This window comes from Syngnathus acus, chromosome 12 (assembly GCF_901709675.1).
Source record: "Syngnathus acus chromosome 12, fSynAcu1.2, whole genome shotgun sequence".
NCBI lineage: Eukaryota > Metazoa > Chordata > Actinopteri > Syngnathiformes > Syngnathidae > Syngnathus > Syngnathus acus.
Window position 1 is genome coordinate 5,369,920 of NC_051097.1, and position 21,119 is coordinate 5,391,038.

At 41.7% G+C, this 21,119-nt stretch overlaps 2 protein-coding genes across 3 annotated transcripts in view; both read right to left on the reverse strand.

Moving 5' to 3' along the window:
• Positions 1-2,340: 2,340 nt before the first annotated feature.
• ak1 (adenylate kinase 1) lies at positions 2,341-7,559 on the reverse strand. Of its 2 annotated transcripts, none has more exons than XM_037265301.1 (7): positions 7,438-7,559; positions 5,053-5,090; positions 4,254-4,289; positions 4,019-4,182; positions 3,767-3,883; positions 3,501-3,692; positions 2,341-3,113 (listed from the first exon to the last, which is right to left on the reverse strand). In XM_037265301.1, the coding sequence occupies exons 2-7, from the start codon at positions 5,057-5,059 to the stop codon at positions 3,048-3,050; spliced, it is 582 nt and encodes a 193-aa protein (XP_037121196.1). In that variant the 5' UTR covers positions 5,060-5,090; positions 7,438-7,559; the 3' UTR covers positions 2,341-3,047. The 2 variants fall into 2 exon arrangements, with proteins under 2 accessions (XP_037121196.1, XP_037121195.1); XM_037265300.1 differs by lacking the exon at positions 7,438-7,559 and adding an exon at positions 5,248-5,282 and having other exon boundaries at positions 3,048-3,113.
• Positions 7,560-9,119: 1,560 nt separating this feature from the next.
• Positions 9,120-21,119, reverse strand: part of gpsm1b (G protein signaling modulator 1b) — a 12,031-nt gene continuing 31 nt past the window's right edge. Inside the window, exons 1-14 of the mRNA XM_037265599.1 lie at positions 20,912-21,119; positions 17,167-17,388; positions 16,398-16,533; positions 16,197-16,339; positions 15,983-16,106; positions 15,453-15,568; positions 15,161-15,316; positions 14,986-15,094; positions 14,793-14,907; positions 13,960-14,030; positions 13,731-13,892; positions 11,118-11,265; positions 10,854-11,056; positions 9,120-10,603 (exon numbers count right to left, since the gene is read on the reverse strand). The exon at positions 20,912-21,119 is cut by the window's right edge and continues 31 nt beyond it. Coding sequence (XP_037121494.1) covers positions 10,397-10,603; positions 10,854-11,056; positions 11,118-11,265; positions 13,731-13,892; positions 13,960-14,030; positions 14,793-14,907; positions 14,986-15,094; positions 15,161-15,316; positions 15,453-15,568; positions 15,983-16,106; positions 16,197-16,339; positions 16,398-16,533; positions 17,167-17,388; positions 20,912-20,973 — 1,974 coding nt within the window. The 5' untranslated portion in view covers positions 20,974-21,119 and the 3' untranslated portion in view covers positions 9,120-10,396. The remainder of the gene's footprint in view (positions 10,604-10,853; positions 11,057-11,117; positions 11,266-13,730; positions 13,893-13,959; positions 14,031-14,792; positions 14,908-14,985; positions 15,095-15,160; positions 15,317-15,452; positions 15,569-15,982; positions 16,107-16,196; positions 16,340-16,397; positions 16,534-17,166; positions 17,389-20,911) is intronic.

Below are 21,119 nucleotides of genomic sequence, written 5' to 3' on the forward strand. Positions count from 1 at the left end.
TGTACACTAATGTTAAACCAAATTAAACATTCAAAGCATTATCAAATGAAGTTTTTTATTCTCATTTTCATGTTTTGTAGTTCTCGAGATGATGCTTTTACCATTTTCAGTGGCGCGTTAACACAGAAGCCAGAGGTCAGCTATCTTGCGCTGCCACCCTATCGATCAATCTTACCGATCAAATGTGCATGTTACGCTTCTCACAGTTTTATTGATACAAACAAATGCCATACACTGTAGCATTTTTGCCATAGTGACACAAAATCATAAATGTCCTTTTGTCATCATGACAATATATACATAAGTTAACGCCACCATTATTGCCAAGCTAAGATTGGTACTTTATAGCAATAGAAATAGACTATTCTTTTATTATCATCACTATTAGCCTACGGTGTTAACTTTACCCTGAGTAGGCTTAGGAGTTATCTTAAGTTTTTCTTACCAAGCTTTCTTGTGTGTTTTTGTAAATGGATTTAGTGTGTGCATGGGGAGTGAGTCATTCTGTTCAGTCCAGAAAGGATGTTGTGACTACTTAATAGTCTATCACTCCCCCTCGCCAGTCTGTATTTGTTAAATTATAAATGCCATTGTAATGGAAATGTACCAGTACAGACTGCTAAGTGTGATCAGATAATAATGTCTTGGTGAAGCAGCATGTGGTTCATTGTTTTGAGGTCATTCTCGTACACTCTGTTCCAAGAAACCACAAAGAATTGTATGTTTGTTATCATGACGTGACTCCAAAAGAGTGTGTAGACTGCAATAACGTGGTATCCGCTTTAATTATGGTGGAAATCAGCATTGACTGGACTTTTGCTTGTGTGCACATTGCTAAGAGTGCTTCCAGTCTATCCCACCCCACCACGCAGCCCACCCTAATATTTCAATAACAGGAAGCAATTGGCCGTCATCTTTCATCGCGGCTTGACGTCGGTTCCCGCACGGTGCCTCCAGGTCTCTGCGGTGCCAGCCGACCCGCCACCACCCCATTGAGGGTGAGGGGCTGGGGGTGGCGAGTGTGAGTATGAGCCAGGTGACTGGTTTCCTTATAGGCCCTTGGAGGGAACATCTGACGCATGCTAGGTTTGACTGCACATTCTAACGATAGCCAATACAAAATGTCTGTCTTTATGTAGGCAATGAAATAGCACTAATATTTAAAAATAGAAAGAAAGACATCCCAGCATTGATTCTAACGCGTCTAATCAGTGACCCTTAGACTCCTTCAGCCACCAAAAGGCACATTTTGTGGTACCAGGTAATGCATAATAAATGCAAACGGCAAAATGTATTTATTATTTAATAATCCATGTGACTCTTCATGCTATGTTTTAAAATAACAATTTAATCATGTTTGTGCTATTTTGTTAAAATTATGTTCTCTCTGAAGGTGAGGAAAAAGTCTTCAGATTATCTATGAATATTATACTTGAAAAATAAATTACATTCTCAGTTTGTATTTATTGATTCTATTTTAAAAATCAAGTCCTCTTTTTTCAAGAGGGAAAGACGTATCATTTTGCAAAACTATTATCTATTAACAAATATTTTGAAAATAAAATAAATACAATTCATTCCATGGTATATTTTAATATAAAAATATTTAACATGTATAAGATGAAAATATTTATTTCATTTAACTACGTGTGCTTTTTGCCTATGGGAGACAAATATGTACTTGTTTTAACCATTACTGTAAAATAATCTCTCAATTGTCATTTCCTGTAATGCCACAAGAGGGCGTTAAAGCATAGATGAGGATGAAATGGTGTAATGTATTTCCACAAGGATGTTAGTTGGTCTCCATTTTACAGTTTAATTTGCATGTCCGGAATGCACCCAGTGTGTCATCCACGTGCTACTCTTCCTGCCCTATTGTCTTTTACAGCTGCGTACGTGATTTATCGCATGGCCTGGATGGTCGCCTTTTGTCCACTGGCATTTTTCAATGAATTTATTTACTGTCGGCATTCCAGGCATGACTTCTTTTCAAAGTGCTTAGCGACGCCTTTTCTTGTCGGGAGTTTCCGACAAAAATGCATCCTGTGCCCCCCCCCCCACACACACACACACACACACACTTCTTCCCCATCATCTTGAGCCTCCTTGGAGGATAGTCCGGATACCTGGTGGAAATGTGCCTGTGTTATGAAGTGTTGACTTGATGGCAAAGCAACGAACACAAACTGTGATGTCCGTCATCCTGTTGTGTCTGATATTTCTAAAGAGGAGTACTTCCTCTTTCCCCTGAGTCACGTGAATCTTATTTTCAAAATGTCCAAGAAGTCATTGTTTTAATGGCTGCTTTAAATATTAAGCTACACCGTCATCAAACACTTTACATGTTGAAGATTTTATTAGACTTTTGCATTTTTATATACATGACGGCTTATTGTTGATGGCAACCTGCTCGTGTGAATGTGCTTTTGAGAAGTAGGGAAGAAGACTTGAAGTGAGCGTTTAAAGGACTGCAAAAAAGATGTCAAGAAATGACGTAAAAGGCGGCAAGTGGCTTTGTTAATCCTGATATATGAAGATTATTAAATATGAGTACTTTTGTTTCTTATTGTAGCTTTGGAGGCACATGAGAGGAAATGTGTGAGGTTCTTACCTCCGCCAAGGAAGTTTTTGTTGTTTGTGAGGAGAACTGCTTGGTCTCTTGAGGGTTCGAATCATATTTTGTTAAAAATCTATATCAACTTTTGACATAATGGTCAATTTCTTTGGAAATTGTTAATATACTTGGGGCTGTTGGGAGAAAACGTTTGGATGGCCCTAATTTAGTCTCTTCAATTTTTGGAATGTGGGAGGAAGCCAAAGAGACAAGAAAAAAAACAAGAAACACAAACAGGTAGAGAACCTTCAAACTAAACAAGGAGGATGGCGCTAAGATTCAAACCCCAAACCTCAGATTGTTGGCAACCTTAACAGTCTGATGACATATTGTCCGAATTAGTACTGTTGGCTCTTGGCGGAGTTAACTGTAAACTCAAAGCAACAAACAAACAAGAGTGGATTTTTCTTTTCTTTTTTTTTTTTTTAAACTACAGTGAATCAACAGCTTTGGCGACCTGGCTGAAGACCTCCTCCACTGGAAGTTCAGAGTCCACCTAGGCAGGGCGAGATGATGATGTCATCAAATAGCTATAATGAGATCTGTACATTGACTTTGAATTGAATTGAATTTATTGCGGCCATGCTAATTACTCAAATCACCACTAGCGGGCAGTATAACTTATAATCAGAGAATTCATGATCATGAGTATCCTTCCATGCTTTGTTTTTGCTGCACTCTTTGTGTTCCAATATCAACTATTTACAGTAAACCTTTGATGATGGGTGTATGGCGTTTCGCATTATTATTATTTTTTTTTAGAATAACGCTAGCAAACAGTAGTAAGATGTTTTGTGGTTGGTACTATTAAAATAATCATTAGTTACAGCTATAGTTGGGGGCAATCATAAGTCACCAGTGCAGTAATGCGGATGTTGCTCACCTTCTTGACGATGCCGCGCTTCTCATAGAAGGCGATGACGGGCTCGGTGGCCTTGTAGTAGAGGTCCAGTCGCTTCTTGATGGTCTCCTCGTTGTCGTCCGAGCGGCCGCTTGTCTCACCGCGCTTCAGAAGTCTCTTCACCATGGTCTCGGACTTGGCGTCCACGTACAGCAGCAGGCACGGTTTGCCAATCTGGGGGCGCAGAGACGAGGTTTGTATGTTGCTGTTTGGCTATTTTAAATCAGCAACAAGTCTCGACTTTTTACCTTCTTCTCAAACTCCTCGCCCTGCTTCAGCTCGCGGGGGTAGCCATCAATGAGGAAGCCTTTGGACACGCTGGCCTTGGCGATCATGGCGTCCTTAATCATGTCCAGCACTGTGTCCTGAACACATAACAGCACGCTCAAGTTATACAATTCATGCACGATTTCACCTAAGGTAACCATATTTAGCTTTTTGATTTTGTTAAAAAAAACAAGAGTTGCATGGTCGATGAGTTCGACATGTGCTCCTCTCACCAGTGGCACCAGCTCTCCCCTCTGCATGATGGTTTGAAGCTGCTTGCCCCTCTCAGAACCCGAGTCCACCTCGGCGCGGAGCAGGTCCCCGGACGACAAGTGGGTGAAGCCGTATTTTTTCACCATCATTGCACACTGGGTGCCCTTGCCGGACCCGGGCCCACCTACAAATCACAGCGTGTTTAAATGTGCCTTTGCAAGTGAGCAAAAATTCACACTTGTGTATTATACTCACCAACCACAAAGATAATTTTAGCGTCTTTGAGCTTGTCTGGAAATAGAAAAAAAGGCCATTATTTAAAAAAAGACTAGTTGTGATTCCCTTATTTTTCTAATGTGATTTTTTTTAAACTTTTTTTTGTATAAATTCACTCGTGGCTCCATTATTTTTCAAAAATTATTACAAAATAATAATGAATGAAAAAAGGCAGTTAGGTAAGGTTTCGTGAGTGCAGTCAGTTTTAGATTAAATAAATATTAAACAAAATACAATAAACAAAAATACTCATTGATGCCAATAAGATACATTTCAAGTTAAAATAAAATAGAAATAAAGTAACAGATGTTTTTTATCAGTGCATGTAACGAAACGGCTGTTACAGACCATGTTGACAGAAAATGTCTTGCATAGAGCTGCATAGATTCCCCATGTCTGCCACACTTCTTACATTTGGGTTGGCTTGGTTACCATGTCAACGAGCGATCCAAATATAGAAATAAACAGCTAATAAATATTATTAATAAATCTATTAATATGATATTCCCAACGCACATAAATTGGGGTAGATTTTAGCTGTTTTTTTCTCAGTTTAGCTTTGAATATCTATAATAAAAATGTGAGCTTGTCCGATGATCGCTCGCCGTATTCTCCAAAATGTCCACAAGATGGCAGTAGATGTCAAGAAAAGAAGCAAGGCAAACTAGTGCTTTCCACCCAACTTCATATAAAAATACGAATAACACTTCCGCACGTCTTAAACAATGACGTCAGAATAATGTTGTCATCTTAGTGTCACGTTTAGGGCGTCATTTACCTGCCATTGTGTTGCGTTCGGTGTCAGCTCACTTTCCACTGAAATAAAGAAGAACATCTTGGTGACGTCAACGAAGGAAATACACATGACTGGAAATAGTGCGCACTTGTAAAATTTTAAGCTGCGTGCTGTGACGTCTTGCCATTTCAAGCCCTAAATTGCATAAATGAAACAAAAACAATGGCAGTGTCTTACATTTGGACATGAACTCTTGCGCATTCATCAAACCATTGCCCATTGTTTTCCACCCAGAAGGAATGAGGAAGGAGGAGGGCCAAGTCCAATCCTGCCCAACAAGCATGTTTTTTTTTTTTTTTTAAATGCGCGTTTATTATCCATTTTCATTGCTGCTTATCCTGTCAGCAGTGTTGTCTTTTATTTTTATTCAAATTAAATATAAACAGGTTTTTACTCCTTCCTGTATATTTATTATATTATATTATACTATATATTTATTATACTATTATTTTTAGAAAACCTGATCTATCTCCAAAACACAAACAATTCCTTCAGTCAGGTTTGTCATTGCAAATAAAGGACGAAGCAAATATGAAAGGGCTCACGGTCTCGAGTCAAAAAATGATCATATGAGAAATATGACCACTGCAAAACTCAGACGATGAATTACAAAGGTTAGCGCTAGCTATACTCGTCACTCGTCTAAGGTGTCAATTTTTATGCCAGTTCCCGTTGACCCTGTGGCACCAGTAAAGGTCACTCGGAGGCCTGCATCCGAGTCAGCACCTTGCCTTTTTGGGACCGGGACATTTCATCTCATGCTTACGGCAATTCAATTCCATACGTATTAAATCAGTTGATTTACTGTTTGCATTTTAAATGCAACAGGAACCCACCACCTCAATAATGTCCTAAATTTATTTTTTAACCTGCTAAAAAAAGAGCCCGTCGCAGCTGTTGTGAAGGGATCGTGTGTCAGGCGAGCGAGGCGTTCATTGACTCCCAAGGCGTGTAAAAGGCAAGTGGCGCATTCCACCTTTGGTTGCTGTGGAGAGGCACTCGCTCTTGTGATTCAATGAGGTCCAAGCGCTTGCTGGCCCTTTAAGGCAAGCAGACAGTCGATGTAGAAGACCCTTTGACGTCAGAGCAGTGGGCGATATTTACTGGTGGAGCTCATGTCAGTGCATGCAGCCTGACTTCCACAAAACCCATTCGAGTTAATCGATAGGCTGCTGCGAAATTGCCATTACGGACATGTTTCAACTATACTGCAAAATGGACGCTAATGGACGCAGATGGAAAAATGTTATAGCACAAGAAGGCATGCTCTTCACAGTGCTATTAAGCCACTGCATTGTTGCTTAACATCCCCGGTCGTCTGTGTTATGAAACACAAAAAGTTCACTTCAGTCTTTTCTAGACTTTGTCTTAAATCACATTTGGATTTTTTCCATTTTTTTCTGCCTGTGCCTCTGTGAAGTCAATCATGCATTCTTCTTGCCTCCAAAGTGAACTTTGCCTTCACTTTTGTCCTTCTTGGACCTCATTTTGATTGACAGATGTCCAGGTCTCCCCCCCTCCAACAATCTTCAATTTGGTTCTTGCTGGACTCAATTACAAAAATTGACAGAGGTGGTGACTTTTTCAACTCTAATGAAATCATCTCAAATACTTAATTTTTTTCCCTTCCTGGACCTCATGATGATTGACAGCTGGACTTCCTATCTTTGAAAAAGTCTCGTCTTTTTTTTGTGATAAGTTGGTACTCCATAGGTCTCCTCCTCCCGCCTAGGCTTACTTTCTGAGTTGCTGTGAAGTCCATACTGCCTTCTTGCCTGCACTGCCACCATGACATAAATTTTAAGTCAACTCTGCTGTTACTTGGGGCCTTCATATAATTCCCCAGTAGGGCAAGAGGCCTAACACTTTGGAAGTCACTAGTTGAACATGCCTTCACTTGTCTTGAGCAACACAACACCCTTCATCCATTTTTCTTTTTTTTTTTTTTTTAAAGATGGCATGAACCTTGCCATCATTCTATTGCCTGACATTAGGATGAACCCTGCCTTCACTTTGGTCCTACCTTTTCCTCCTCCCTGATAGAAATTTGTGGACCTAAGCCACAAAGAGAAGTTGAAATCAAACCACCAAGCCTTTTTTTGTCCTCCCACTATACCTTCTCGACGCATCATCAACCCCATTTCTCCTATCTGCACTACCTCTGTGCTGGAACTTGAAATCAAGTGCGAGTTCATCAACCTCTGCCTTCTTGTTCATCTTGCATCTTCTCCATGCCAAAGATGCCAACCAGGCTACATCTCCTCAGTGTGACTTTCAAATGAAACCAACCCTCCCCTTCCCATTTGACAAAGATGACGTCACCCCACTGCCTTCTCGTTCTCCTTCATTTGCATCCTTGGTACTAACCTGTCCTATGTCTTCTGTCTCCTGATCTCCCGGTACGAGGGGCTGGCCGCTGACCCTGTGGATCTCCCCAGCAGTGAGTGGGCGAGCAAACGTGCACAGTTCCTGCTGAACGGCAGCCCTCCCTCCCCCACGTAACGCCTTTTTATAGCACGGCTGAGCTTGCGCTGTCTGCCTGCGCTGCATTCTGGGTAAGAGGGCAGCGGAGGAGATAAGGAGGGGAGGGGGAGTACGAGTGGTCGGAGGAGGCAGGGGTGAAATTACAGAGAAGGCTGAGACCTGGAAAAGATGGCAGTTGTACAAATATTTTTTTTCCCTGTATTATTTCCTCTTCTGTATAAATACAGACTGGAAACATGGGACAACACCTAATTTATGTAGAGCCTATTTAAAAAAAAAAAGTAATTGTTCCACTTTGTTATTCTGTTGTTTTTCAAGACAAATAGCTCTACTGTACTTCATAAGAAATAGTAACAGTATCATTTTATTTATTTTACAATACTGATCAATCTAAAGTGTTGAAAATGGCTTGCTCTCTTTGACAATGCATTGTTTAAACAAATGACACGATGCCTACTGATATGCCTTTGAGTATTGTTATATTGTCTGTTTACATGTGTTGCTGCCCCGTCTGTGTTCAAATGTAAATAGCACTGAACTCAATTCAATTTCTGATTGCGGGACACCATGTGACTGGTACTGTGCACAGTTGCTGTTAGAAAAATGTATATATATGTTATCATGCGTTCTCTAATCAATGCTTTACCGCAATATTACTGCAATACATGCTTGCTGCTAGGCCTTGTTGTTTCTATGTTGTACCACAGAAGAGAGGTTACGGCTGGGTCAGACAGGATGCGGCTGACAACTCAGCAAGAAGAAGACATCTACTGAAACAATTGAAACAAAGACAATTCCGAGAAACAACACGCCTCACCGCAGCCTCACGCACTCTTTGGAACGACAAGCAAACATCACGTTTCCTGTTCTTATTGTAGAGACAAAGAGTGGTTGCTGATCGCTTAAATTGCCATATAAGTATGTAACACCTTGCGCTTTTTAGCTTACGAGGCAAAGCCCACACGCTTTCCCCCTTCCCTTTAGGAGCTTTTGTCTCACACTGTGGGTAGGGCAAATCCAAATAAAAAGAGCAGGAGTGCAAACAGATATTTAGTGTAGTGAGATTGTTGTAAGCTATCTGTTCTGCACTCCTCGCGAGAAAAGAATTAATATTCTGTCTCACTTGTGGTTTGTCTGCTGATACTTTTCTCTTAACACTTATTCAGTCGGCGAATTAAACCTGACAGTTGCACAAATGTCCTTCTGGATTTGTGTAAAAGGTAGATAAATGTTGACGTAGTAATTTTGCAGCTCAGCGTAAAGGGAAGTACATTTATTACTACAGTTTGTATTTGACTAATCTATAAAGAAGTGAATCGCTGCAATGATATTTGGGAGGCTTTTGCTTAGTAGGGAAAAGAATGAGAGAAAAAGTCAAACAGGGTAACCAAAAAAAAAAACATGGGCCTGAATTCAAATCTAGTTTGGGTGACCTGTTCACATTCCAACACAAGGAATGTTTTGTTAAGAGGCCTTTTGTGCTTCGTCTTAACAAACATTGTGAAATGCCACCTATTCAATGCAATGTCTGTAAACTAATACGTGTAATTACAAGCACCGATCAATAAATCTCAAGAACATTTTTATTAAAAGCATGGCAAAATTACTTGTATCCCCCAAACGGAACATAAATAAAAAATATATTTATATACTGTATATATACAAATTATGGCAGTGACAAATGGAAGCGTACCTGGTAAGTTAAATCACAAAAACTGCAGCTCCCAATTTTCTTTCCTCTGCAGAGTTATACTTTGAGGTACAAAAATGAGGTATGAGCCACCTTTGTATATATATGTTAGAAGAGGGGAAAAATAAAGGAAACACCTAGCAGGTCATACGAACAATTTTCGTACCATTAAACTGATCACATTACTCACAGCTTAAAAACGTCTTGAGCTGGCTTGTCTTCACGTCAAGGAGTTTCCTCTGCCGACGTCTCACAGCCCTTTTTTGCGTACTTATCTAACAAAAATGCAGAGTTTCAGCATGGGTCAAGTGCAATATCACTACAGCATTACTGCGGACAGGGGCGCTTAACCAGCAATACTCCCAATACATTGAATTACAGAGGTAAATACAGGGCTTTGACCACATGGGCGCATTGTCATGTACATTAACTGCGATCCGGACGACACATTTCCGAACACTGACCTGTACTTTTTGCTCAGGAATCTCACTTAATTTAATTACAACTATTAAGCATCGCATGCTTTCGAATTTTACTACTGTGTAGGATAAACTACAGTAATAACATCACTGAACATCAGTGACACCAGTCTTATATGAATGCTTAAAGCAGCAATAATTCAAGCATTATTTTTATCATTAGTTTTTGCCTAAAAATCATTAAAACAAGATTTGGCATTTACCTTATAGCACATGTACACATGTGCTAACCACTCATCCGCCATGTTGCCCATTAAATAAATACGGGGGGGGGGGGGGAAAAGAACTTAAGTGATTAAATGTGTTACTAATGTCCATAAATCGGATTTTAGATTCCTGTGCAAAATCATTGAGCGTTAGAATTTAGATGAGTCCTAAACAGTTGGTGTGCTTCTACAAATACAATCTTGAGTCTGGCAACAGAAAATGCTGATTAAGGCATTAGATATGAGTTCACACGTTACGTTATTTAACGTCAAGGTGGTCAAATATTGAAAAAATCCCATGATCGTGCAAAACTGCGCATGTTTCCCCATTATATTTACACATATGAATTAAATGGCACCACCTGTTGCACGGGGGACATTTTTTGCTAGCAAGCGGCTGGCTCGTCTTGACGTGCATTTATTATCGTCTCGGGTTGTTGGGCCGAGAGCCCGCTTTGCCTACATCACTAACTGAGGAAGCCGCCGGGTGGCTCAGGATCGGGCGAATCCTCTCCTGGGCTGTCCTGCTCGTCGTTGGACAGGTGGACACGCTGCTCGTCCATGCGCTTGGCTTGCACCCGCTGGATTAAACTGAAGAAGTCCTCGTCGGGCACGGTGGGCGCATGAGGGCCCGCTTCAGGCGGGGAACATCGCTGGTCGTCGATCCGAGAGGACTGCCATCACACACAAAATGTTAAATATTCAACATTCATTTGCGTATAGTTGCTGTATTGACTTAAAGGTGGGCTTAGTACTTCAATCCATCATGTCCATGTCTAATTAATCTGTCGATTAATCGATGATGGGATTAAAAAAAAAAAAGCATGTTTTAATTTGCATCCCTTTGTTCAAAAATAGGATATACATGAATATAATATTGTCCAAAAATGCAAAATACCGATCTACAGTTAGTGCAGTGTTTACCTGGCACTTGATGAGCATGTTGAAGAAGTCGTCACTGGGTTCCTGCTCCCCCTCCCCCACCAGGTGTCCCAGGTTGTTCTGTGTGATCCTGAGACCCGGAAGGCTCCCCACGTTGACGCGCTGGTCATCCAGGCGGCGACTCTGAGAGCTGGCGATCAAATCAAACAGCTCCTCCGTCTGGGGGGAGGTGGTCACTGCGGGATCTTAAAAGGGAGGGGGGCTTAGTTTCACATTGATTTATCGAGTGAATACCAAGCAACTGACCAATCATGTCGCACAGTGCGTTGCCGTCTTGGCCGTCGCCGTTTTGTGATCCATCGAGGCGGCAGCGCTGATCGTCCATGCGGCTGCTTTGGAACTTGCTGAGCAGGTCGAAAAAGCAGTCCTCATCAGAAGGGTCACGGCCAATGTTCTAGCACACATAACACGCAAGCAAGGTCAGTCATTTTAGGAAAAAACCTAAGCTGCCCATGAGATAACTAAACAGAGTGTCCATTATAATTATGCATAATGAAGCTTGTCCTTTTGAGTAGCATGGGGAAATAATTTGATGGCATCACAAGAGCTCCATTAGTGCAACGTGACTGTCCTCTTTCACAGCTGTTCTACACTTTTATTCCCAGAAGTGTTACAATTAGATAAGCAGAGTCTTCTTTTGGAGTTGGGGGAGAGAAAAAAAAAAATATATCAACCCAGAACAAAACTCAAGACAAAAGTTCTCATGATTCTTCAACAATTCCAAACCCCAGGGCAAAGTTCCTGTGGTGAAGTCGACCATAAGACAGGGAGATGTTGTTCATGATTTATACTTTGAAGTACTTTTTTAGAACTAGGCACATTGAAAATGTGCGGAAAAAAATAACCGGCACGTGTGGACCTTATTTAAACTTCAATACTCTGCAATTCCTACCAGTTCCAGGTAATGCCAGTTATAATGCAGCCAGTACCTCATATGATGTATAAAATAAAAAATTAAAAATACATCATTGATGCAGCTTTGACAGTATCTCGAAAATCGAAGACTGACTTTTCTCCTTAACTCCGTGTCGTTCATAAATTACAGCCACACATCTTAAAAAGGGCAGTGTAAATTGGGATTTACACAAACAGGATCCATCCTGCATCTGATACGAGCTCAGAGGTGGAAATTCACAAGGATCAACTTTGACTCCCAACTTTCTGCTGTTTTTGTAGAAGAGAACCACAGCACAGATTTTAGGACATAGTCAGCGGCCATTGTGGGGACCATCACCTCTGTGCCAATATGGTGCGGGACTGTTTGCTCTTGGTGGCAGCCAGAGATGCTACACAGACACAATTACGAACAAAAAGTTTCAAAAGATCACTGTAGCTAACTTCTCAGGAAACAAGTCGTGGTATTTTTCAGTTTTCGCGCTTTAAATAAAAGTTGAGTTGACTACGCCTCACGGCATAATGTAAAGTAGGTCAGCAGAAGTCCACATTGCCGTCGGCAGCGACAGACACAATTTTGATTCATTTGAATTTACCTTTGAACCACTGCAGCTCGGAAAACGTTACATGGACACATACGCGAGCGTGAAGACAAACTTTGCTCCTGAAAACGTGAATGAAACAACTCACCGGCTGCTGCGCTTCCTCTTCCCAACTCGCCCTCTGTCATTCCTCTCCCCTTACGTCCCCCCCGAGCACCTTACATCCCTCAAAGCCCCTCTCCTCCCCAATTGTGTCCTTCTATTGCAGCCAACTCCGCTTTCAAGCGCATACTCCCTCCCTCCGTCTCTCTCGCCCTCGCTCTCTCTCTTCTGCGAGTCGTTTTTGTGCCATTCAGCCACTGTGGGAAAACAAGTCATTATGGGAAGGCTTGGCGCTGGGGAGGGGGTGGGAAGCGCTTCTGTGATCAAGGTCACATTATCACTGTGCTGGTGGGGGGGGAGGGCGCAGTTATGAGTAGGTTGCATGCCAACGTTGGCAACACTTGGGCAACAATGTCAAGCCACCATTGTTTCCATGCCAACGATCATATAATGAATTAAGCGTAATCAATATTGACAAGAGTTTTTTAGAATGCGATTGCAATTAATTCAGACCCAACTCATTTGCTGCCCTAATGGACTGTCTTGAAGTCCAAGCGGAGAAAGTAAACAAAAGTTAGTTACTAACGTTGCAATACGGTTTATTCCCCCAACACAGAATGAAATGAGGTTCTAATTAGCACGTCAAAAGCCTCTTTAGCGCTGCCTATGAAACCAACATGTTTGTTTTTTTTCCACCCCGTTTGGCACCTCTAAGAAATTCAGCTCAAAGGAAAATAAGATGAGGGGTGAGTTCCTGTCCACGGTGGGCAACCTGTTACATCATGTTGAGCAAGCTCGAGGGAAATTAAAAGAATCCCCAAATTAACCTGGCTAATTGTGTCTCATATAATGAAAGGACACGTAGGACATGGAGTAAAAGTATAATTGAAAGACAAGCGTAACAGTGATGCAAATGTAATCTCCCGAGCACAGGTGTCAAACTCAAGGCCCGGGGGCCGGAAACGGCCCGCCACATCATTTTATGTGGCCCGCGAAGACAAATTGTGCATCGACTTCATGTGTCAATACTAAAATTACAAATTGTCTTCATTTTTAAAAGCTACAGACATTGCTAGCAATTTTTAATTACCATGCATCTTTTTAAAATATTTGAACAATTTTTACTCGTGTCTGATTTCAAAGCTCATTTAGTTTGTTGTGTAGCCTATACTGTATATAATATTTGCGTTGACAGTCATAACGGCCCTCCGACGGAAACTACGAGTACAATGCGGCCCGTGAAAAAAAAAAAGAGTTTGACACCCCTGTTGCTTATTATCTTAAAATCTAGACATCAGAACTTGTAGTCTTGTCTACTCACTGGAACGGGAGGCGAGACTTGCAGATTGATGTCGTCAGCATCGACGGGAGAGTCCAACCAGGGTCTTTCGTCTGACGAACGGCTATCGGGATAGCCTTTCCTTTTCGCCGATTGACTCGTAGACCTTCTGGGTAAGCTTTCGGTCTCGTGGCCCTCACCGTCCTACGAAAAATGAGTCGTTAAGAGATAGTCAAACGCAAAGAGGGACAACTTGCGACAGCTTGTTTACCTTATAAGAAGATAACTTCCACAGCTCCACACTGTCCATGCTGTCCCTCTTAGTGAATTTGGGCCTCGCTCCTTGAGGGAAGCGTAACAAGGACATCATGAGACAACACGAAGCTTGTTGCCGGTGGCCACGTTGTGGTCACAGCGGCGTTGACGCAAATGAATAAGAGTCTGTCTGACTGTTCGGATGCCGTGGAGAAAATGGACGACCTTAATGTTGAGTTGTCAGCCGACAGACACACCGCATTTTAACACGGCTGTGTGTGCATGTGACCCAAAAAGACATACAAGTCACGAGAATTTCCCCCAAAATGTGTTTAGTATTCTTGTGTGAACTACTGTGACTAAAGCAATGATACTAACTCAGTTGATTACCGTAATTTTCGGACTATAAGTCGCACCGGAGTATAAGTCGCACCAGCCATAAAATGCCCAAAAAAGTGAAAAAAAACATATATATGTACCGTAATTTTCGGACTATAAGTCGCACCGGAGTATAAGTCGCACCAGCCATAAAATGCCCAAAAAAGTGAAAAAAAACATATATATGTATATAAGTCGCTCCTGAGTATAAGTCGCCCCCCCACCCAAACTATGAAAAACACCGCGACTTATAGTCCGAAAATTACGGTATATAAGTCGCTCCTGAGTATAAGTCGCCCCCCCCACCCAAACTATGAAAAAAACCGCGACTTATAGTCCGAAAATTACGGTACTTAGATATTTAAGTATAACATATCAATTTATTTATATATCTTTATTTATACCCAATATTAGCCAAAAGAATCAGATAAGAGGCTAACGGAAGCAAAACCAACTCAAGTTGTGTGTCACCTTGCATCTCAAACTCTGAACTGGAAGGTGAAAGGTCGCCGTCACTAACACCCAGCGCCTCCATTAGCTGCTCCACATTCAACCTGGCTGTCAGCTCGCCGTTCCTGTCCCCAATCTGCCGGAGGTAGAAAATTCATACCTGCATTAAAATGTGTTTGCGTTCATGGTAAAAAAAAAAACAAAAAAACCTCACTTCTTTGGAGATCTCCAGATGTTTGCGGGCATAGTGGAGCGCTTGTTTGTGATTGGCTAAAGACACGTAGGCGTTCCCCAGACTCCAGCAGGCTCGGCCTTCACCAACCCTGATGGAACACGGGCGGTTCTTTTGAACTTCCGTAATTGGCTTTGTGTAAATGTCCTTGCTTTACCTGTCGGTGAGATCCTGAGCAATATACAGGTGCTTGAGGTGATACTCTATGGCTCTGTCATACTGCTGCAAAAGTGTGTAGGTGTTTCCAAGGCTGTAACAGGCCTGGGCCTCCATCACTTGGTCTCTAAGCTGGCGTGACAGCTGAAGAGTTTTCCTTCAAGATCCACAAAAAAGGCATTTTGTGTAAGCTTACATGACGCAAACAAATTGAGGGGACTGCTGCACTATATTGCTCAGCTTGTTTTACTTCCTCCGGCCACCACTAGATGTCAGGCTTCCTTTTCCCTCACCTGTAGTAATCTGTGGCCGTGTTGAACTGGCCCAGGAATATCAGAGCGTTGCCCAAGTTGCTGTAGGCTCGTCGCTCTGCCGCTTTGTCGCCAAATTCTTTCGCTATGGATAATCTCTATGGGTGACAAGATGCAATCTTGAGTTGAATAACAGAAAATGTTTTGTTCTTTTATCCAGAGATGGCCACACAATTCTGTCATAACCAAGCTTGAGCTGCCTTTGCCTTTTACTGTCTGATGTGACACAAAACAGGTTTTTTTTATTTATTTTTTTCAACTGAGCGGTGACATGAAAAGGAAATAAGATATGCTGGCTTGTGTAAAAGTATGAAAAGATGCTTTCTACAAAGACACTCTCGCATCTCTATTCCAGCTCTGATGCTTTCTTCAAACACAGAACATTTCTGGGTCGACTGTCTTCCCACTACTTCCGTTCCTGTAAAACTGTGCTAATTATCTCCATCGCAGAGTTTGTGCCAAGTACACATTTTGCTCCGGGAGAGATAATGAAGATGCTTAGAATGTCTGACCTGCCTGTGGAACTTGATGGCTTCAACAAAGTTTCCCAAAAGGTAATGTGTGTTGCCCAGGTTGCCGTACGCTCTGCCCTGAGCAGCTCGATCACCAACTTCTTTCACCAGACACAAGTTCATCCTGACAAAACAGTACACAATTTACTGCCCACTGATGGCTTGACAGGAATATCGAGTCCGATGAAGGCGTTTGTGTGTTTTGAATACAAACTCGTAAAAGCTGGTCGCCCGTTGTAGCGTGTCTCTGACGTCAGCGGGAAGATCTCCGGGCTCTTGGGTGCAGCCCCACAACTGCTGCTTGCCTTTGGCATGGAACACGTTGCCGATGTTGTAAAGCGCCCGGGCCTCACCCACCTAAAGCGCAATTAAGTCAAAAAAAGCTGTAGTTGATATCCAGAGAAGCGTTTCAGACCTTGTCGCCTTGTTCTTGAGAAATATCCAAATGTCTCTGGCAGCAGACGGCAGCTTCGTCAAAGCGGCACAGCACTTTCAGAGTGTTGCCAAGGTTACCGCTGGCTTTTCCTTCTCCGATTCGATCTCCAATTGTCCTAGGAGAGCAACATGTGTGCGTGTTAATACAGCAATTCTCTATAAAATAAAATGGCCCTGGTTTAAAGAGTAAAGTGTGGCGCTTAAAGACTTGATTTAATTACGAGAGGCACTAAAGTGCCTTTTAATGAGCAGCTTCACCAGGACTAGCTCCCGATGGGACTGGCAGTTCTGCAAAGTAACGAGGTAAATCCTGCACCCAGGGGTCTTTAATCACTCCCCTGGTAGCAAAATACCACCTGCATTCACAATGGGATGCCACATTTCTTACTGAGTTCTTCAATGTTTCCGAATTGAAAGTCCACTCACTTTTTTTTTCCCCTCACAGTGTGTAAAACACTACACAACAAATCATCAGCTACATGAATTAAAAAAATAAAATCCTACAGATGACATGATTGTGGTTATGACATTTAATTTACAAAAAAAATGAAACAATTAATGCAATTAAACAATTGCACTAGGAAAACATATTTAGCATTATTTGAAAAATGCCTATTTGGAAAATAAAAATGGGGTTACAAAGAAAATTATTTAAAATATTTAAAAAAAATCAATTATGAGAACTAAAAAAAAAATAAATAAAATAAAAAAAGGGTCATGCGATTTGATTAAAAAATACAATTTCTCACCTGGCCAGCGTGAGGTCATGCTTGTGGTACTCCAAGGCTTTCCCATACTCCTTCAGGTAGAAGTAGGCGTTGCCCAGTTGGCTGTAGATGGCGCTGAGGGTCTTGAGGTCCTCCGTGCCAACCTGCACGGCCGCCTCGAAGAACGCCGTGCCACCTTTGAAGTCCCCCGCCTTGCACAGGCGCTCCCCTTCCAAGGCCAACTCCAAGCAGGACGCCTCCATCCTAGATGACAGTAACATTAGCTCCACTTTGCACATCTCTTTTCGAATTGTCATCATCTCCATGACAACAAGGGCCTTAGCAATGCCACCTTTTCACTGCACAACCCGTGTGCACAAAGACGCACAGTATCCGATGCCTTTCAACAAGAGGCTTCTCAAACGCAATACTTTGGTTACCACAGAAACCACTGGATCACATGCACTGTTTGAGGCCATGTACAAGGCATCTTTGTGTGCATTGACAAGTGCTTTATTGTAAAAGGAGCAGATAATGCCATGAAAAGTGCGTGAATGGAAGAATCGTACAAACGGGGAAAAGCATCATCAGCAAAGTGTATGGGCGGATGGATAATCCAGGATGAACTAAAGGGCAGGGTATTTGATGAAATTCCGGATTGTAGAGTTAATCAAGGATTACTCGTCAGTCTAATCAAATCTAATCTACATGTGTTGCCTATAGAAGGGAAGATGTACCATATGGGACTCAGTAAGAAGGTTTAGTGGGGGAAAACAGCAAGGGCCATTTCACTGTACTCTTGAATCATTACACCTGTATATTATTTTTGTCTGCATGAAAAAAAATCCTGCAATAATTAGTTTTGGAATTTGTGGAACGGGGACGGAAAAATCTATAAAAAAAAAACTAGTGAAGATCTTAAGAACTACTTGGTCAGTATTAGGGCCGTATGAAAACTAAAAACACAAAAATTAACAAAACAGAACTAATGCAAAGAGGAATAAAAATTCTATTATTTAGAAAAACAACATTATGAGATTAAACTTGGAACTATTTTCTATTCTCGTGTTTCCATCTCTTTAATATTTTTTGCTTCATCTCACTGTAGCCTATTTTATTTTGTTTTTATTCTTAAAAAAAATTACACTTTCCAATATTGTGAACAAGTTATTAACATTAATATTCAACACAATGGACAAGGTGGATATCCGTAAAATAACATTTAAGACTCTGATTTTCACTGACTCACTTAAGGAAAAGATGAGCACAGTACAAGCTGCCAAGTTTCACTACCTGTGCTTTTGCTTGCCAATCGTCTTGTCCACAAACTTCTGCAACTCCAAGTGTAAAGGCTTGAGAACGGCATGAGGTCGAGGGCCATGGTGCACCAGTCTGCACACCGTCTGCTCTGCCCCTGTGAGAGGGCATGACTCCGATGCCATCATGACAAGTCCTTGGACGACTTGGCAATGTGCCACAAAAGAGTCAAACAGTATGAATGACCTCCTATAGTGTCCATTAATACAATGGAATCCAAAATGTCCGAAAGAAAACAATGCGTGAATTCCAAGTGCAAGATTCTAGCCCCAAGAATCACATCTGCTTCTCAGGTTCCAAACACAAAACTTTTTGGATGATTCCAAGATGGCACCGCTCCAATGAAAAAAATGTAAAAGTCAACAGAAGATGATTTAAAGTCGTCCAAGCCAGCAGAGGTTGTTGCTGCTTCTGTGAGTACTTTTCAGTCCTACAAAGGATTGGACAGCTTGTACACCTTCTTAATTGTGTCCAAGCAGCACAGTAAGTGGCCCGGACTAATCCAACTATTTGCTTACTCCAGCAGGAACGCTATTAGATCAGACATCCAAGAGACTCAGTCAAAAAAGTGTCTCGTTATTTTCCCAAAAAACAAACTGCACCGTTGACAATTCTTTATTTAACGACCAATGCGTTGAAGTCAAACTGACTAAGATCATTTGAGCTGTGATTCATGCACCCAGTTAGTATATCAAACTGCCCTTGAGAAAGAAATGAACCACGTTGGGGGCATTTTCTGAGCGTCACTTTCCCTTACGGACTCATTTTTTGCATGAGAAAACGGAAGTGAAAGTGGGAAGAGATTTTGGTATACCACCAGCTGCTAAAGAGACTTTGCAACGAAACACTCCAATCTGAGGAGTCGTCTTGATGACGATTAGCAGCTACTTGGCAGTTTTATTCATTGCAGACAGCCGTTAGAAAGACATCAATTCAACTTCTAAAATCCCTCGAGGGAGTTGTAAAATAGGTTCTCGAATTGCAATATCAAACACTACCCTCGACAAATAAATTCAAGGAGTCAAATCGATGGAAGGAATGCGAAGAAAACAAGACAGAGAAGGGAGGAAAAGAAAAGCAACCGCACAAGAAAAACAGTAATTTAATTTCCTTTTTTTTGGGGGGACTTTCATTCTTGACATCCTTGTGGTTAACTGAAGAATGGCACTGTGTAATAGAGCCATTCAAATTGGTCAGCTTGGGGCAAACTGTCATTCCTACTCTTAAGCATAAAAAAAAATTAATCAGCTATAATTTTAAACTACAGATTGTCTAGAAAAGCAGAGGGTAGCTCAAGAATGTTATCCCCCACCAACCCTCCTGCAATTGACACAAAAGGGTACTTGCTTCTTTTTGTCTCTTCTTTGCTTATTTCTGTTTGCTCCAAGGAACAAAACAAACATGTCTTGCAGAAAGGTCACGTGTCGTTTGGAAATAAGGGCAACAGCTCACAGAGGGCAAGCGCCAGAAGTGTGAGTCAGTCTTCATATTTACCTTGCGAGTGCCAAACGATCACACAGACCGTGAAAATGTCACTTGACAACATAGCAGCAATAAACATTGACTGCCACACTGGGCGGCCCACAATTACATATTTGGGATTTTTTTTTCACACCTTCAATTCAGTCTCGATTACTTTATTTAAAGTGACAGTGTGTAGAATGTTTATATTTTCTTATGTTCATTCAATTTAAAAATACAGTATTAATTTCAATAGTATGCAAAATAATATGTTTGATCACATCAACTTACTTTTTTGTATATATTCATAGGTCTAGTAATCTCTACACACAAACACATGGTCAGCTCGCTCCCCATAATTCTTTACACAGCTTAATTCAAAACCCTGGCGACTACTTGTAGGCCTTTGGCAAACATGGAGTGTTGTTCACAAGCCAAAACACATTTAGTCAACAAAAAGAGAATCATTAGCCATACAGCAACGTCAGGGGCGGGGTGAGGCTAATTTCAGCAAGGCAAGAAAAGGGTGTGTTAAATTGTGCTGTAATTCTTGATCTAGTTTGACAAAAGCATGTCATGTGAACAAAGGCACTTGCAAATTGTTTTGTGAAAAATCTGTGCAGTAGGTCCCTTTTTTAAAAACTGCAGATCTGTAAATGTGACGCATGCAGCGGACACATCACCAAATAACACAGGTCATTGTTTAATGTCTCATTCTGATGCAGATTTCATTTGATTCCGACATCTGGATCTTTAATGTTGTATGTGCATTATTTTATTTTACTTGTATAGACAAAAACTGCACGCCTCAAAAGTGTACGTGGGCTCCGCTCAGTCTGCATGCAAGTCGAGCCAGTGTTATTGAGGTTTGGAACCGGTGTCTGGCTGCCAGCCGTCCTCGGAAGTCACAAACCACCGCCTGCCCATTTTCCACTTAAAAGCTTCGAGTGGTCATTTGTTATCATTTTCAGGGTTTGACAATATCTGTTAATGAATGAAAACGGCTTACCTTGAATGTAGCCGCTTGCTAGCCAGTTCCTGCTGCACACCGCTAGCTAGCGACCGATCCATCTCACCGCCTCGTACCTGCTTCCGCCAGCCCCCCCAAATAAGAGGCCCCTTCACGGCAAGCTGGCTCTTTGACAGGCCCACTCCCCCTTTGACTCGGCTCCTTTTCACCCCCTTTCCCCCCGACTCTTTAACCACAGTAATGTCAG

Bases quoted from the DNA above. Each gene is read 5' to 3' on its own strand.
- ak1 (XM_037265301.1), bottom strand. The intron at 3,884-4,018 runs GTGAGAGGAGCA...TTATGTGTTCAG, and splicing joins GGGGAGAGCTGGTGCCACTG to GACACAGTGCTGGACATGAT. The intron at 3,693-3,766 runs GTAAAAAGTCGA...CTGCGCCCCCAG, and splicing joins GCGAGGAGTTTGAGAAGAAG to ATTGGCAAACCGTGCCTGCT.